The following is a 19,377-nucleotide window of genomic DNA, read 5'->3' as shown; positions in this document are numbered from 1 at the left end:
GCGCTGAGTCTTGGTCATGTTAGTCCATGTCCGCCCGGCCGTTTATGGTGTGAACCCTCTCTATCCCCGGGCACTTTTTACCCTAACTGGACAAGGGTTTTTTCCCGTGGAAACACACTTTTGTGTGTGGGCAGTTTGCCCTAGAGTACTTTAGTACTCATCCTTTGTACTTTCATTATATCATTATTGAGTACATCTTTTCCAACACTCACATTTCTCTGTTCTTGAGCTTGTGTGTGTGTGTGTGTGTGTGCTGCCCTCCTACCCAACATTGGTATCAGAGCCTGTTGGTTAGGGTTAGGGTTTCCCCCATTGCCCATTGCTCTCCTTGCTTTGACCTATCACGCACACTCTCTCTCTACAGGGCAAGCTCTTCTCTCTCTGCTGCGTCCATACAACCTGTGACACCTGTTGCTGCTGCGCCTACAGATACTGCCGCTGCTGTTCCTGCACTTCCTGCTGGTGCTGCATGCTGTCGCTGCTATTGCAGATTTGCTGCTGCTGCGCGCTGATTGCTGCTTGCTGTTTGTACTGCTGCAGATTTGCGGCTGCGTGTTGCCTCTTTTGCTGCCGCGAGTGCTGCATGCGCACATCGTGCTGCATGGCCTAGTGCTACTGCTGCGACCGATTCTGAGTTGCTGCCCCTGCCTACAGCTGCTGTACAGCCTACACATTGCTGTACAGCACCTGAAGCCTCTTCAATCTCTGCAGAACCTGAAAACAATCAAATTGCAGCTCAATTGAGTGCATCAACTGCACATAGAGCATACATTTGCTCAACTTGACCTTCTGCAATAACTTCTCTCTTCCCGATTATATCAAAATCGATCAATTCATCTTCTAGAACTTGGGGGTTTTCTAAATTGAACCTGCAAGTGACTAGCTGAGATACATTGACATTGATTTTGTTGATTTCGTGTGCATTTACACTCAGAAATTTGGGGATTTTGCAAATATTGGTCAAAATTACAGGTTTTGCTTCAAGATTTATCGGTACAAGTGCTTCACAGGTGGATTTCTTAGACATTGGGGCACTTTCCCCAATTGTGTACAGCTGCAGGTACAAGGATTTACAGGCACATTCACTTGGCATCGAGGCATTACAGCATTGGTACAGGTGACAATTGCACATTTGGACACTTAAGCAGATTTACAGGTGCCGGTTCAGACTTGGTCTAATTGGCTGCCTAAAAATTGGGGCTTTTCTACATTGAGCCCATTTTTGCAGCATTCAACCCATTTACCTTTGATTTTGCCAGGATTTGCACACTTGCAGCTCTTACAGGTGTCAGTTGATCATATTTTTCACCGCACATGTATACATTTGTGGTTTGCTGCAGAATATGTATGCCATTGTGGACACTTTGATAGATTTGCATTATCGTGCAGTACACTTGCAAATTTGGGACATGCATATGTATTTCTTGTGGTGGAGTTCCCTTTCAGTCCATTGATTATCCTGTTGTTTATCTCCTGCATTCTTACAGTTTTGCTAGGCATAGCCTACTCTTGTGGTGACCTCTGACAGATTTGCTGGGTTGTCATGGCCAACACTAACAATGACCTCTTTGGCATGTTGTCTCAAGAGGACAAGCTCAATGGGGATAACTACCCTATGTGGGCTTATATGATGCGTCATGTATTGGTTGCCAAGAATGTATGGCTATGTGTGGATGGCACTGAGGAGCGTCCTCTCGCACCTACTCCAGCGGAAGGTGAAGTGATTCCCGCTCACCCTCCTGCAGGTCAACCTTCTCGTCGTCCTCCTACCCAGCAGCAGCATACTTGGGATGCTAGGGATGCTCAAGCCCATGCGTTGATTGCTCTCTCGTGCCGCAAGCACATCATTCCACACATTCGTTCCTGCAGCACCGCAAAGGGTGCTTGGGATACCTTGGCGGAGTCGTATTCAGGTCGCAATGAGCCTCGTGTAGCTTACCTTCAAGGCAAGCTTGAGACTAACCACATGCTTGAAGGTGACTCTATCGATCTGTACCTTACGCATGTGAAAGACCTTCGAGAGTAGCTCATTAACATTGATGAGGTCTTGACAGATGGCTATCTTGTTTAGAAGGTCTTGCGTAATTTGCCCGACTCTTATTAGACATTTGGCACTTCTTTGCGGCTGTTGGCTAGCAATGCACCTAATGCGGTCACTTTTGACAACCTTGTGACTCTCTTGCTCAGTGAAGAGCAATCCCGTTCCAACAGGAACGACATGATGTCTGCTGGGTCAGCAATGACAGCTCCCTTTCGTGGGAATCGATCTAGGCCTAAACCTAGCCCATCGGATCCTCCCAAGACAGAAGACAAGCCTGAAAAGAAAAGGTGCTGTAATTATTGCAGGAAAACTAGGCACATCATAGAGGAATGCAAAAAACGTATTGAGAGTGAAAAAAAGAAGAAGCTGGCATCTTCGTCCACAGGTGCAAATCAGGCCAATTTGGCTACACATGTATCAACCTTAACCATTACATCTTCATCACCTACAGAGATGTCTTCTGATGCCGTTGCTTTTGATGACTATGCTCTATAGTCAATACTTCTTGGTATGCATTGTCTGGCAGATGCATTTCAAGGGGGGGATTTTACTTGCCCACATGCAATTGGTGATGCCTCATGGTCACTTATGCTTGTTGACCCTTATGCTTGTCTATGCTAGACCCTTTCTCTTATGTGATGTCTACTGGAGATGCCTTTTATGCTGTTTTTCTTTGCAGCGGGATTGTTTCTACAGTGGTGACATTGTCACTTTCTCTTATGTGATGTCTACTCGAGATGCCTTTTATGCTGCTTTCCCTTGCAGCGGGATTGTTTCTACAGTGTTGACATCGTCACTCTCACATGTGATGTTTACTGGGAGTGCCTTCTACACACTTGGCCAATGTTGGCTTGCCTCATGGTTTTGTCACATGTATATTATTCATTGTGGGATTATGCATCTTTACACTTGCCATACATGCCACTGATCATGGCATCGCTGAGAGTTTACCCATCCTCTCATAGCATTGACTGATGCCCACCCCGAGCCCCCACTTTTTCTCCCAATTTTCAGCTTTCCCCATTGCTGAATTTTTATTTTTATCAGCCCTAACATTGCTAATTTTTCCTCATCGGACCCTCCATTGATGAGTTTCTCTCTTGCAGAGAACGTTGCATGTCTCACAGGCATGACTTCTAGATCCTGTTGCCTTTATACATGCATCTCTTTGCTACATCTTCTTATGCTTATCACTAGTGCAATTACAAAGCTATGATTTGCTCTCTTGTTATCATTGATGTGGATTACATGCAGTTCAGTTTGGCATTTGCATGCTTGCCTTCAAGGGGGTATTATGCGATGCCTCTTGATTTGATGCAGTTGATGTCCACCTGATCTTTGATATGCATTTCAGGTGATGCGTTTATGTACTACTGTGCTCTAGCTTTAGCACTATGACATTGGGGTTTCTCATCTTCCCCGTCATATAGTGCTTGCTTTTCCCATTGGCACTGCAGTTCATCTTTGCCATCGTGATCTCTCTTGATCACTCTTACTGTGGAGCACAATACAAGGCTACCTTCACAGCTTACGCACCCTATACCCGTTCACACCGTTCACTTGAGGGGGGTTTGTTGGTCATGTTAGTCCATGTCTGCCCGGCCGTTTATGGTGTGAACCCTCTTTGGCACTTTTTACCCTGGCTGGACAGGGGTTTTTTCCCCGTGGAAACACACTTTTGTGTGTGGGCAGTTTGCCCTAGAGTACTGTAGTACTCATCCTTTGTACTTTCATTATATTATTATTGAGTACATCTTTTCCAGCACTCTCACGTTTCTCTATGCTTGAGCTTGTGTGTGTGTGTGTGTGTGTGTGTGTGTGTGTGTGCAAGCTAGCTGCCCTCCTACCCAACACTGAGCATAGCCCTTGGCAACCAACCTCGCCTTGTTGCCATCAGCTCAATACTTCGTTTTGAAGATCCACCGCACACCAATCACCTTACGCTACTGTGGCCTAGGCACCAAAATCCAAGTGCCATTCCGTTCAATAGCCTCCAACTCTGCCTGCATAGCACGACGCCCAGGCTCGTGTGAAAGAGCCTCCTCAACAAAAGCGGGATCAGAAGGACCATGAATAATAGAGGACATAAGAGCATAGTTAACAAACATGTTGCCCTCATGAATTTGTTTCCATCTGGAAGATTGCATGAGAGAACCAGACGGAGGAGCAAACGAAAGCTCTCGTAACCTCATGAATAATAGAGGACATAAGAACATAGTTAACAAACATGTTGCCCTCATGAATTTGTTTCAATGTAACTCTGGAAGATCGCCTGAGAGAACCAGGTGGAGAAGCAGGAGAAAGCTCTCGTAACCCAGAATCACGAACTATCTGAAAATACCATCCAGGCACCAATCTGCTCGAACTCTCTGGAGGAGCAGAGTCATCATCATCATCTGACTCAGAATCCACATCTAGAGATGTAATAGAATCAGGGGGAGAAGAAGGAGGCGAAGGAAGAAGAAGCTCACCACCCCCCTCAAAAGTTGCAGGAGTCTCATCGAACACCACGGCTCTCAACAACTGTGCCAGCCTGTTGATCATACAGACGATATGCCTTGGACACAGAACTATATCTGAGAAAAGTCATACGCTAAGACTTCGAGTCCAACTTGGAGTGATGCTCCCTAGGCACATGTACATACGCCAGACAACCAAATACCCGCAAATGAACAACACAGGGCTTCTCACCATGGAAAGCCTCATATGGAGTTTTATCTCGAAGAGCAGCAGTAGGAGACCTGTTCTGAATATAGACAACAGTAGAAGCCACCTCAACCCAGAAACGTCAAGGTAAAGAAGAATGCTCAAGCATAGCACGGGCCATCTCCATGATAGTCCTATTCTTCCTCTCTGCAACTCCATTTTGTGATGGAGTATATGTTGTAGTAAGTTAGACTCCAAATGCCATGGTCCTTGAAATATTGTTGAAACTCCTAGGATGTAAACCAACTCCCTCTATTAGTCCTGAAAACCTTGACCGAAGAACCGGTCTCTTTTTCCACCTCAACCCTCCAACACAAAAGTGCTGAAAAGCCTCATCCTTCGTCTTCAAAAAGAAAACCCAAGATTTGTCAAGAAGTAAAGGTTCCACATACAAAGAAGGCTGGTTTACTTCAACCTTTGCCTATCCCCAATGGACCTTTCATCGACATATCTATGGACTTTGTAAGGCCTCTAACAACATCCACTAGATTCCGTAACACTCAGTGTTTCACCATTGTGGATCGCTTCAGTAAATTTTGCATGCTCATCCCATGCAAGCATACGGCCACAGCCGAGGACGTAGCTCGTCTATTTCTCAAGCATTGGTACCCAATTGGTGGTTTGCCTAGCACCATTACATCAGATAGAGATTCCAAGTTTACCTCGCATTTCTGGAGGGCATTATTTGAAAACTTAGGAACTAAGTTGCAGTTGTCTAGTGCATTCCATCCGCAGACAGACGGCCAAACAAAAATATATAACCAGTTGGCCTTTGATGTTCTCAAGTCATATTGTCATGACCAACAGTCCAAATGGAAACATTATCTTCCATTGGTCCAAGCTATCTTGAACGACACTCATTCATCTAGTGTCGGACGGAAGGTCATTCTCAGCCATAGTAAGTCAGTCAGTCAGTCTAAGTCCCTTAACCCACTTAAAGAGACGCATTCATGCATATACAGTCAGTAGAAACGTTAGGGTTTGCATTAGAAAGCATCTTGCATATAAACCCTTGATGAAAAGGCTAAAGCAGGCATTACTGGAGGTTATCTTCCTCCAGAGGAGCAAAAGAAGTATCAATCAGAAAACAAATGTTTTTTCTGTCACATCATAGGCCATGGTAAGAAGGATTGCCACAAATGGCAAACGGAACAAACCGCCAAAGCTCCTTCTGCCACAATTGCCACAGCATCCCCAACTCCTCCGGCCTCGCCTACTACCACCAATGCGGTTCAACTTTTACCTTCTATGCATCCTATGCCATCCGTGGTATTTGGTGCTAAGCAGGAGGGTGAGAACGAAGCTGCACAGAAAAGCCTCATCCGAGCTTATGGCTCTACCAAGGGCCGACAGTTTGTAGTCCTTTTCGATATGGGTAGTTCTGAGGATGCCATCTCTCCCGAGTTGGCTAACAAAATGAACTACACATTAATCCCATATCATCTGGATGTGGACGGGTTCACACCTGGTCTCCGCACCCACATTTCTCAGAAGGCACAGCAATTTGCCTTTGAAGTTCAAAAGACCTCATTCCAACGAGATTTCATCGTCTCGCCTCTGTTGGGGTGTGACATGATCTTAGGAATTCAGTGGTTCCGTCAGTATGAGCCTATTCTCGATTGGGGGCAAGACACTTTTACTATCTGTAAAGGTTTTCCCGAGCCTGTCATGATTCATGGGGATAGAAGCATTCTTGGTATCCCATTGATTTCGCATCTCCAGGCCCGATAAGCTATCCGCAAGGGAGTAGAAGGAGCACTACTTTATGTTCGTTCTCAAACAACCTCTACCTCATCAATAGAAACATCTCCTCCTCAATCCCTCAGTTAGCAGACCTCCTGTCCAAACATCAGGACATTATGCTTAGGGACGATCTCCCGCCCAGTCGCCCACCCTCTCGCCGTGAGGACCATCATATTGATTTGGTCCCTAGATCGGATCGGATCCTCCTAGCAAGTTTCCCTATCGTCTTTCCAAGACTTTAGAGGACGAGTTAGAAAAACAGTTATATGAGCTCCTCCGAGCCGGATTCATTCGGCCTTCTTCCTCACCATTTGCTGCACCCATCCTATTTGTCCAAAAGAAGGACAAGTCTGCACGCCTTTGTGTAGACTACAGGACATTAAATAAACTCACCATTAAGAATAAGTTTCCTATGCCAAGGATAGAGTACATTTTGGAGCGTTTAGACGGTGCTAAATTTTTCACTAAGATCGACCTCAAGAGTGGTTACCATCAGGTCCGCATTTTTGAAGCTAACATTCCAAAAACAACTTTCCAGACAGAGCGTGGTCACTATGAGTTTGTAGTCATGCCTTTTGGGCTTACAAATGCACCCGCAACCTTCAATAAAATGATGTCCAAGATTTTCGCAATCCACATTGGGAAGTGTGTTTTCATATTCCTTGATGACCTACTAGTCTTCTCAGCCACTACGGAGCAACATGAGAAAGATGTGGAGAAAGTCTTGCAACTTTTGCGAGAGCTCTACATAAACACCAAAAAGTTTGTCTTTGGAGTTAAAGAAGTTCAATATTTGGGCTATATCATCGGTTCCGATGGGATTAGCCTGGATCCATCAAAGGTTCAGGAAATCTTAGATTGGGACATTCCTAAGACCGCCCAAGAAATCCGCTCATTCGTATGTCTTTGTCAGGCCTATAGTACCCATGTCCATCAGTTTTTCAACCTTGCAGCACCTCTTACCGACTTGCTCAAGGGGGTGAAGACTCGCAAGCAGAAAGTCTCAGTTACAAGCAAGGCGCTTGATGCATTCCGTGCACTCCAGAAAGCTGCCTCAGAAGCGCCTGTATTAAAGTTAGCATCTTGGGATGAACCTTTCGAGGTCATTACCAATGCAAGCAATGTAGTCATAGGTGCACTTCTCCAGCAGGACAATAGACCCGTGGCATACTACAGTAGAAAGTTGGATGTCGCCGAAAAGAATTATTCGGTATATGACAAAGAGCTTTTGGGTGTGATCACAACGCTTAAACATTGGAAGCCTTTTCTTTATGGACAGGTTTTCACAGTAAAAACAGACCACCAAGCACTTAAGTGGCTTCAAACCATGCCAAGTGCCCAATGGAGTGATCGGCAGGCCAGGTGGAGTCAACTCTTCCAACAGTTTGGAGGAATGATTGAATACATCCCAAGCATAACCCAGTAGCAGATGCTCTTAGTCGAAAGGCCAGCATCCAGGCAATCCAGGAATCTATCATTCTCGAAATCATGGGAAAGAACTTAGCTAGCATGAAAGACCAATATGTCGACTCCCCTGAGTTTAGTACTCACTACAGTTTGACCCTCAATTCTAAGTCTCGCCACTATTTAGTACAGAACGGTTGGTTGTTCTTAAAGAACCGCCTCTGTCATTCGAGAAAAGCGATCAGCTCTTCTCCATGATGCCCATCATTCCTTAGTTGGAGGACATAGGGGTATCAACAGTGCTCTCGAGAAATTGGAATGGTCCTTTTATTGGCCAAAGATGAGGCGTGATGTCTATTCACATGTTCAAGCTTGTAAGATTTGTCAAAAAGTAAAGGTTCCACATACAAAGAAGGCTGGTTTACTTCAACCTTTGCCTATTCCCAACGGACCTTTCATGGACAAGAAACAAAACCTTGATACGAGTCCGGCAACGCATTCAAGACAATAGACACCAATGAACGGTCAGGATATATTTCATCAACGCTGGCCAATTGCTCCTTAAAATCCTTGATTTTTGTAAGGAAACTGTCCATGGAGTCTCCCTCATCCATATTCTCTGACTCTAATTGCTTGCGTATATATGCAACATGTGCTTCATTACGTACCTGGTACCGAATGTGAGAAATGATACTCCTCTTAACTGACAAAGAAAACAACGCATGTGCTTGCGCATCTCTTCCATCCCACTTTGTTTGTTCCTGCGTAGGAGGTATGATATGTTGTAGTAATGCACCATGTGAAACTGAGTCCGTGTCTGCAGATGTGCCTTATGCATCATGTTCATCAAAGAAACTAGGACGTTTATCAATACCAACCACAATATTCCATAGCTCTTTGGCTACCAATACATGCCGCATCATATAGGACCATAACGGGTAGTTGGTCCCGTCAAACTTATCCTCCGCGGATAACATCCAAAATACATCACTGTCTGCCATTTTTGATAATATCCAAGCAAGTAATCACGCAACCTGCAAAGTGCTGAGTGCTCTTGACATATGAAAGAAATGCAGAGTATGGTGAATAGAAATTTTACTTGTAAGATGTAGGGATGCTGAAGTGAGACCCATAGATGCTTTCTCGTGTATCTGCACACCCGTCAATAGTAGATCTGACAAAACTACTCCAGAACCTGATGAAGAACAGTGCAAATCCGATCCCTGAAGCTGTCTATAGAAAACCGAAAACCGCACGAACGGCCCCCAAAATGCATCCGAAACATAAATTTGACCGCAAAACTGCAGTACAAAGTACTCTACACTTCACGATCCTCCTCCTTATCCCAAAAGGGCTCCTTGATCCGATTCAAGAAGACAAGCGACTCGGGGTGAAGGGTAGGCAACAGCACAGGGACGAGAAGCGTATGCTCTGATACCAAATGTGGAAATAGGGTTGCAAGAATGCACGTGTGCGCGCACACACTATGGAGCAGCTCAAACGAGCACACAATGAGATGATAAATAGATAATGAATATGTATTGTACAAAAAGAAGATAAGTATACCCCAAGATGAGTGTATACTAGCACGAAGAAAAAACCTTCCAAAGAGGGAAAAAGTGTCCCGACTGGTCCTAGTGTGTTCACACACATCACTATCAAATATGGCTACAATTCAGTACATTAAAAAAAAAATTATTTTTTATTTTTTTCAAAAAGAGACTTCTATTACGTATGAGAAAAACATACAACAATCACAGCTATAAGCCGGAAGAGAATAGAATCACCCCAATATGTAAGGTGATTTCAACCACTGAGGAGCATCATGATGCCATGTAAGACCTGTGGTACTAGAGGAAAAGAAGATGCCATGGTCCCATTCCCCCATAAATATCACACGCTTCACCTGCGCAAAACAAGAGGGCCCCTGAATGCGAGCCCAAGTAACCATGAGAGTGGATGATATCACTCCATATAGTACTAATGCACTGAGACCCAAAAATTGGACACCCTCAATAGCCTCCGTGCACCTAGCTCTCCAGATCTGTCATGCTGTAATACTGGCAATAATCTCCCAACTGGTGTCAATCCTCTATCTAGGGGGTGTATAATCAGAGTGAGGAACATCCTGCAATAAACCATGTTGAGCAATACCCATTCGAATGAAAAAAACAGAATCTGTACCACTGCCCTCATAAAAAAGTTGCAGACCGAACTGTGAGAGCCAAGCAACTGCCCCCCAAGTCACATGCATGGCTCGGCCACTCAATTTGCCCATAAGTTGGGCTACAGGACCCCAAATCTGATGTGCAATGCTGCATCCCCATAGACAATGTTGTACGGACTCAGAATCTGCCGCACACCTAGGACAGGAAGGACACAGATATCCACTGATTGGTGGGGAGACCACCATGTAAGAATAACCAAAAGAAATGAGAGATCTGGCTCCTTCTGTATGAGTGCCAAAGTCTATGCCAATATCTGCGCTGTATCACTGGAGAAATATCATAGCTCTCCCAATGAGGCCTGAGAGTAGGGATCCTATGCATCTGTCGAGTGAGGAAAAGCCTGGCATTCCGAACAGTGAAACTGAAAAAAGGAAGGCTTTTCAAAGGATCGAAGGCATCAATCCACTCCCACTCTCCTGGATTCCATTGAAGATATCTAATAGGACTGCCACCATATAGCCACAAACATCAAGAGCCATGAGTCACTCACTATCTGAGGAGAAGGGTCAATGAACCAGTGCTTCCCCGAGCGACCAACAATCCTCACTGGACTAAGCCTAGTATTTGGTATGATCTCCTCCATGCTACATCTCAACTATGTATGCGCATCTCTCCCATCCTGACCATTGCATATAACGAGATGCACCAAGTGGCCGACCAGCCTCATCCCTAATGAACTCGTTCCACATAATAGGTTGTCGGTCAGCCTCGTCCAAAGACCTAGGAAGCCTTTGTCGCAAAAAATATCTCATGCTTCTCCATGCTCTGACAATGGCTGCAATAAGAGGGGAAGAAGGTGCCCTAATATCAGCCTCTGAACAAAAAACGTGTGTTGGGCATCCAGTCTCTCCCGACCCCGGGTGTACATCTGGAAATCTGAGACAAGAAAAAATCCTTCCAAGGCTCAGTGCCTAGTAGGAAACCTCTGACCACAAGTTTGCAAAGCAACGCCCTGCACTGAACATCCGGATCAATAATATTCAAGCCCCCCTCTCTTTTGGGCTGATTAACTGTGAGCCAAGCTACCCTAGCATGAGTGTCTGAGGTGCCATCCATGCCCGACCAGAGAAAATTGCGGATCAATCTCCGCAATTGGCCAATGCATGCACGAGAGAAGCACCAACAAGAGGCAATAAACCAAGATGAGGCAAGCAAAACCTGATTAGCCACCAAAGCTCTGGAGGCTAAATCTAATCTCCTGGAGCTTCAATGGAGGAGCTTCTTCCGGATACTCATAAGTACTGAAGCAAACTGCTGTGCAGGAGAAATATCAATCCCAACTTGGCATCCCAAATATCTAGCAGTGCATCCTTTGCTGATCCAAGTAAAACCAAGCTCTGCACCCCAATCAACTCTCGGTGAATCACTAACCCAAAAACCAACAAATTTGTGCCAATTAATGAGTGCCCCTGCTACCAAACAAAACTCCTCTAGTGCTACCCGAAAGGAACATAAGCATATATGTGAAGCCTCCAAAAACAGAGCTGTGTCATCAGCTAACTCAGAGTCAACCAACTCCTCATGACTACGAAGAGGCAACCTCAATCCTGAAATACCAGCAGTGGAGCGGAGAAAGATGCTCATGGCCTCTGCAACTATGATATATAATAAAGGGGATAATGGGCAGCCCTGTCGTACTGAGCGAGAAATCTGAAACCGCTCTCCTCTATCACCACAAGCAAGAACTCTACTGTGGGCATCACGATACATGCATGAAACTCCCTTGATCCATCTCTGAGAGAAGCCCATATGACTAAGAGTACCCTCAAGGAAGTCCCAATCCACTCTATCATAGGCCTTCTCAAAATCCAAAAGCAGAATGGCTAAGGGCTGATTGCTCGCTTTAGCCCATTCGACGGCCTCCTAAAACGAGAAAATGTTATCAAAGATGGTCCTGCCGTGAAGAATCCATTCTGGGTATCATGAATAACATCCTGCAAAATTGGCTGCAACCTGATGCTCATTGCCTTAGCAAGAATCTTATAGGCAGTCCCAAGTAAGGTGATAGGTCTCCACTGGCCAATCAATGTCTTATCCCTGCTCTTAGGAATAAGATAAATAAGCCCCTCAGTGAGAGAAGAAGGCATAGAACCTGTGTCCCACATCTCATGCAAAGCCGATGTTATCTCAGCCCCAATCTCATCCCAAAAAGTAGTGAAAAAAACAGGGGAGAGGCCATCCTCCCTTGGACACTTACCATGAGGTAAGGCATGAAGAGCATGACTGAACTCCTGCATAGAAAAAGGGACATCCAGAGCGGCACACATCTCCTCAGTGATCAAATGTGGCAATGCATTCCAAACCTTCCTCTGTGCCCTGTGTCTCAAATCAGAATGCGGCTCAGCACTAAGAAGCTGGCAATAGAAATCAGTGGCAATCTGTCTATAAGAGGATCTGAGTGAAGAGTGCCATGTGAATCCTGCAACTGCCTGACACTATCTTTGGCATGAGATGGGCCGTGAGAAGCAAAGAAATGTTTGTTACATCTGCGACCCATCTGTGTCCAAAAGGATTCCTGGGCATGGAAACGGTACTCCGCGCGCTGCTCAAGAGAGTGATGAAGTTCTGCTCTAACAGTACATAAAGAATCTACAACCCATTGAGCATGAGGATTTTCTCGTGCTCTTTCTGCAAGGCAGCCAATCTACATCTAATAGCCCTTTCTAAGTCCAAGGCCTCTTGCCTCTTAGACAGGGCACATGTGTGATAAAAGCCACTAATATCACAGAGAGCAGAGGCCAGGCTTTGAGAGGCCTGTAAGAAGTCATGAGATCTCCAAATATCAAGCATACGACGCGATAGTTCTGCATCTGAAAACAAATGATCAGGGATGCGTACATGGGGTGCTAATCCATGGCAATTCGGATCTCTTATACATAAAACCACTAGGCAATGATCCGATTTGGAGGTGCCTGTAGCAATCAAAGTATGTCCACCTTTGTCAAGCACCCAATCATCCACTAAAATCTGTCTAACCGCGCAAAGATACATCCTATATCTCTTCTCCTGTTAGACCATGAATAAAGAAGAGTGGATGGACTCCTCAAAATGTCATCCGCATGCCAACAATCTCTACCATGAATGGAGAGTATAAACCTCTCCCAAGACGCTCTTTCAAGAGGATGCACCAAGCCCTCATGTCCACCTCTTTTATCCTGTGGCATCTCAACCATGTTAAAATCCCCACCAATAATCCAATGGTTGGCAAGAGGCATCAATGTAGTGAGAGATTTCCAAAAGGCAATCCTCTCACCTCTTATGGTTAGGAGCACAGAGGTTGAGAATACCAATGCGTATAGTGCCCTGCATAAGAAGGATCCACTGCGCTCTCGCAGGCAAAATGACACCATGTCCAATGATGCAAGGCAAGATCAAAGCTGAAACAGAGATACAAACACCACCCTTGGTACCAAGGGCCGGTGACCAAAAGGTGTGTCCCGAGAGAAGCTTGCCTTATCTCCCACACTGACTAGCATCCAGTTTATGCTCTTGCAAGAGCAATATATCCATAGGTCCACCTGTGACTGCACAATGAAGCTGGGTTTTTACAATTTGTTTTCGTCGACGCGGAAAAAAACCCCTAAGACCTTGAATGTTCCAAGAGACAATCCTCGTAAAGACTCAAAGAGTAGGAACGACCAGATCTCGTGATCGACGAAGGACTCCCTTTAGAGGCAGAACTACGTCTCGCATAGGTAAGGGAGGGAAAAGCTGACGATGTAAACCTTACCTCTCTCTCCCACTCCAGGGAAAAGCCAGGGCTAGTCCTCAAAACTGGAGAGGTACCATGACAATGCGAATGTGCAACATCATCCTCGCACAAGATGTCCAAGAGTAAAGAAAACAGTCCAATGTAGCATGTAGCCTATTTGGCAATGTGCCAAATCTAGCCCAAGCCGTCTCTAAACCATCTAGGCTCCTAGGCCACCTTCTTGTGTGAATATGGGGATGTTGGGCACTCGGGCTGCTCAACCATGGCTACTTCTCATAATGGGGGCCATACAAACATGAGCTAGCCACTGCCTGGGGACAATACAATATGAGGGTGGAACATTGATATCCAACACCCTCCCTCAATATCCACCCAAAGGTGAACTACCTCTATGGTCCGATACCGAGTCGATAAAGATATCGGTCCATGTGATCCCTCCTATGAGCCTTTGTGAAGAAGTCTGCACAATTCTCTCATCGGGCAGTAGACCATCTCGACCTCCCTGAACATGATGAGCTCGTGCACAAAGTGATAATCAATCTCATTATGTTTCGTGTGAGCAAGAAACACAAGATTTCGAGCAATGGCCATGCAACTCTGGTTGTCACAATGCATCGTTGTAGGCTACTTCTACACCATATCCTGTAGAATCCTCCTCAAGCACAATGCCTCACATGATGCAAAGCATGTAGCTTTGTACTCGACCTCTGTCAACGAGAGTGCATCAGTACGCTCTTTCTTACTGATCCAAGAAATGCATCCCGAACCAAGAGAAAAAAAATACCCTATTTACTGAGCACAATCACCCACCCAATCTAAGTCACAAAAGCCACTGAGGGTCTTACTCGCTGCATAGGTGATGCCGTACTATGGCTTGCCAGGAATGTACCATTCTTGTACGTTATGAATATACTCAAACTCAACTATCTCTCTCTCTTCTCTCCATCTTCTGCTTGCATTTTACATCAGCATATTCCAAGAAGGTGTTTAGGGCTAAAAGAAGACTTCCACAGCTTCCGCATCTGACATTGGTATTAGAGCTCCAAGCTGGTTCTATGATATTGTTGCTGCGCATGTCCCACCTACCCGTACTGCATCATGCATGGATGAAACCATCGCCCGTGTCTTGCTATGAGAGGAAAACATGTAATGAAATCCATAGAAATTTGTTCCCATGGTTCATTAGAAATGGGTAGTGGCATAAGTAATCCTTGATTTTTTCTCTTATTGCTTTCAATTTTCTAACAAACGATACAAATCTAGCTACATCTCTTTTCATCATTGGCCAATAAAAATGGCCATAGTGGAGAAGAGGTGGAAGTGGATGCGAAGACTTATCCATGGTCTAGCCGCCTTATTGCATCCAGCCTACAAATGACTGACCCTCTTCAGCAACCTGGAGTTGCTTCAAGACCGCAATGCCGAAAGCATTGCCAGAGAAGCATCATGGAAAGTTTCTGGAGGAACTCATTAGCTACAACAACCAAAGGGAAAGAGCCACATTTGCATCTCCCACTTGCTAAAAGAGGGAATCAATGGTGAAGCCTCTCTTTCGGTGGGAGACATTCGAGTATGTGCATAGCCGCCTCCAAAAGGTGGCTTTGAGGCTCTTAGTGGAAGATTACTCTTCGGGTGCATATGAGAGGAATTGGAGTTCCTACTCACTTATACACACGAAGATACGCAATCGCTTGAGCGACAGTTAGAGCGGCTAGTGTATTGCCATGCTAACTTGCTCATGGTGCATGCCATGCACAATATGGAATCGGCAAGGCAGGTATAAGGCTTGTCAAGTTGTCATATTGCAATTTGCAATGTATTTACTAATATGTGTATACTCATTAATGTGATTATGTAATTTGTAAATTGTAGGTGAATGTGGATGCATTTAAGTTGACAAGGAACAATCTTGAGAGTGTCCATAAAGAGCAGGATGAGGAAGAGAGAATCTATGCAAAGATCTATAATAAGCTCGAGGCGGTTGATCGACAACTTACTCGCACTCGTCGTGGGTATGCAGCTAGTGGCGGAGTGGTGCAAGTAGACACCCATGGATGCACCATTCATCACGGTTCGAGGGGGATGGTGCAAACGTGCGGCGCGGTTCCGGTAGCTCTTCAGCCACTCTTGAAGATGAGGGTGCTCCCCTTGGCTTCTCACATGAGGTCAGAGAACTGGAGTTTGACAAGGACGGCAACCTCCTTAGCGATGGCAACTTCGGTGAGGACTCGGAGGTGCCCTCTTCTCCTACAGATGATCTCAACGAGAGCTCCGATAGTAATGCCTTCTCCATCTACATCCTAGGATTTAGATTCTAGCCTCCACCCTCTTATCCATTTTTTTTGTACTCACTTTTTTGTACTTACGCCTTGCGCACATTGCAACGATCTTATGATCTAGCTGCCCTTAGTACTATGCTTTGTACTTTTGTTTGTAACTTGTTTTTAATGGAATTTTGGCTTGGAGCTCTCTATCCTTTCAAATTGATAATCTATAAATTTATTAAGTGATTTTTTTTTTAATTTAAAAACCATACTTTACTGTATCGTATTCCAAAATTTCATGCAGTCCTGTAAATTCTCGTAAGGTATTATGTCATACTCTATCGTACGACCGTACGCCAACAACTATGTAATCAACCATAATTAGGACATGATAAAGCACACTTTCACGTGCATGTAGCAAGTGGGATTATAGATTGTTTTATATCATCTCTCCTACTCATTTATCATGGTATTATCATCTCCTTGAGTAGCTTTACAAGGTTTCAACCCCCATTTTGGTGTATTTTGTCATACTTAATAAAAGTCTCCTTTTTTGAAAAACCAAACATTCTGGAGGTACACAATCAACCTTTCCATCCCAAGGGCCTTGATGGGTAAGCTCTCGGTCTCAAGGAGTAGTGAGTAGGAAATCTTTGGTTTAGCCTTCCAAAAATTTGTGAGAAATTACTTTAGGACCCATTGCATGTTTATCCATGTGAAAGATGAGATGTTACCCACCCAACCCACCCCCCGCCCATCCCTTCCCCTTCCCCAACAAAACAAATATCCTTTAGAGACCAGCTCACACCCCCCCCCCAAAATATATATATATATATATATATATATTTATATTTCTTTAGAGACCAGCTCTTGATCCTTGCTTGATTGCGAGTATCTTCAAATGCATAGGATACCAGGCCAATTATCAGATGGCCCCCACTTGAGTCCAGTGCTCAACCCCATATAAAAACACCAAAACCCTAACTTTTTCACAATAAAAGGCCCACCCACATGTTTAAACATCAAAAGCAGTGGCATTCAAGAAGCTGAGGATCCCTAAAACTGAGCAACTGAATCCCAAGTTGATTCAGCAGCTAAGGTAGACCCAAATGCATTTATGCATCAAGTGAACTATCAAAGAATAGTATGCTTTAGGGCCTTGTGAACCCATGGTGCAGGCTCTACAGCTGAGGCAACCACGGATCAGTGGGGGATATGTGAAGAATGGCGTCCTCTAGAGAACACCCTCTCTAAGAATCAGCAATCATGGCTCAAAATACAGAATTTTTTAAAAGCAAACGCCCCCTTTATGACCCTTCTTCAGAGGCACGGACGAATCCTGCCGCGCTCTCTCTCTCTCTCTCTCTCTCTCTCTCTCTCTCTCTCTCTCTGTGGATCAAGTTCCAAAAAAAGGCTAAATTGAGGAGGAAATCAAACCAGTAAAGAGGACAAACCATGGCGAAGAGGTTGGAGAAGCCCTGCACCAAGGTGGGTGTTTTGGTGAACTTCTGCTGGAAGGCATCGCTGAGGTTGTGGGCGGGGTCGGTGGAGATGATGAGGACAGAGGGGCGGACCTGCGTCAGCAGGATGGCCAGCATGGAGCTGCAGGTGGTCTTGCCCACGCCTCCCTTCCCGCCCACGAAGATCCACTTCAGCTGCTCCTGCTCCAGTATGTTGTTGATGCTGGACTCCGGCTGTGAGTCCCCTTGATCCATCCCTTCGCCTTGTTAAAAGAGCTCAGCTCTCTCTCTCCCGCTGCACAGAATACTACAGCGGGCCGCGCAAAGCAAGGACTCTGCAAGGCATAGTATGTGACTTAGATAGAAAGCATCAACCTGCATACCAGAGGGGGTGCATACACTATATGGTGTCACTTACTAGAGGAGTACTCAATTGGTGCACAACCTCGTGTTTACTTTTCTTTTTTTTTTAGTGGACAACCTCATTACTTGCGTATAGTAGGAACCCCCCCCCCCTCCAAAAAAAAAAAAAAACCAAAAAAAAAAGCTCGTACATCGATGTGGCACCTAAGCATTGTCTGAATCTTAATCAGCTTTTTTTATCAATATGGCTTTTATTTTGTGATGGACTCCATTTTTGTTGAATCCCTCCAATTTTGATGATGCTATGCAACTTTAACTAGCGCCTGCTGTGCAGACACATCCTCTTCCTATGTAGCTTTCTTCAACTATTGCCTGCACACACATCCTCTTCCTATGTAGCTTTCTTTAACTACTGCCTACACACATTCTCTCATGAGACGATGAATGAATAGCTACGCTTTTTCAAGGCCCTCTCTCTCTCTCTCTCTCTCTCTCTCTCTCTCTCTCTCTCTCTCTCTCTCTCTCACACACACACACACACACACACACAAACTCGTGCGTCCAAAGTCTCCATCTCCAAATCATAGCTACAATATCGAGCGGTGGCTCATGCTTTTCATATACGAGGGAGTTTCACCTGAAACAATGCAGGTGCACTTATCTTGCCACGTCTTTGTGCAAGAGTTTTAATATTATATTGTTATTATTCATCACTACTACAAGTAGTACTAAACAAAAGTGGACTTGATGGATCACCGACCAAGTTGTACTTTTCTTGGATAGTTTAGCATTATTGCCACCCTTGTTGATAAGTGTAGTCACTCAAGGAGGTGAGAAAAAGCTAATGAAATAATCATGGCTAAGAAGATGTCTCTTAAGCCATTTGCTTCAACACGGGACAATGCAACTGTTATGGCCTGTTTCTGTGTCCTAAAGGACTCTCAACCATTCAACTTATTGAAGAAAACATGCAACAACCACTATGGGGATACTTACCTTACTTTCGAGCATAGGATCTCCATAGCCTCCAAGCTCTACCAGTGGTTTCTTGCTCCACTTTTCTGAGCCTCACCTCTTGTTAAGAAGTTGTTACACTGCCTTGCCTTGCAAGGACACGCCTCTCTTCACTCTCGACACCCTCTCTCACACAAAGCATAGGGAGGCACATGTACTAAGAACAAGTTAATCCTCTTAAATCTCTCTCTCTCTCACTCTCACACACAAGAGCAAGGAGCAAGGAGCACACAAGAGCTTAATTAATTAGCACAAAGGGGGATTGTGTCCTTGCATTATGAGAAAAAGGACTTATATACAACTGGCCCTCATTCACACTTGGGCACCCAAAACTTAAATAAAGGACTAGGTAACATGGACGTGGCCAACTTTTCTCATAAAAACTAAACTATTTATAATAAAGGACTAGGTAACATGGACGTGGCCAACTTTTCTCATAAAA

General features: G+C 44.9%; 1 protein-coding gene across 1 annotated transcript in view; it reads right to left on the bottom strand.

Annotated features, from left to right (window-relative positions):
* Window positions 1-18,001, bottom strand: part of LOC147612136 (P-loop containing nucleoside triphosphate hydrolases superfamily protein) — a 68,512-nt gene extending 50,511 nt beyond the window's left edge. The window contains exon 1 of the mRNA XM_086784003.1: window positions 17,553-18,001. Coding sequence (XP_086640129.1) covers window positions 17,553-17,813 — 261 coding nt within the window. The 5' untranslated portion in view covers window positions 17,814-18,001. The remainder of the gene's footprint in view (window positions 1-17,552) is intronic.
* Between the last annotated feature and the right edge of the window lie 1,376 nt (window positions 18,002-19,377).

The sequence above is a fragment of the Cibotium barometz genome, chromosome 46 (genome assembly GCF_041138505.1).
Source record: "Cibotium barometz isolate CiBa-2024 chromosome 46, ASM4113850v1, whole genome shotgun sequence".
Classification (NCBI taxonomy): domain Eukaryota; kingdom Viridiplantae; phylum Streptophyta; class Polypodiopsida; order Cyatheales; family Cibotiaceae; genus Cibotium; species Cibotium barometz.
This window is presented reverse-complemented; position numbering and strand designations above follow the sequence as displayed.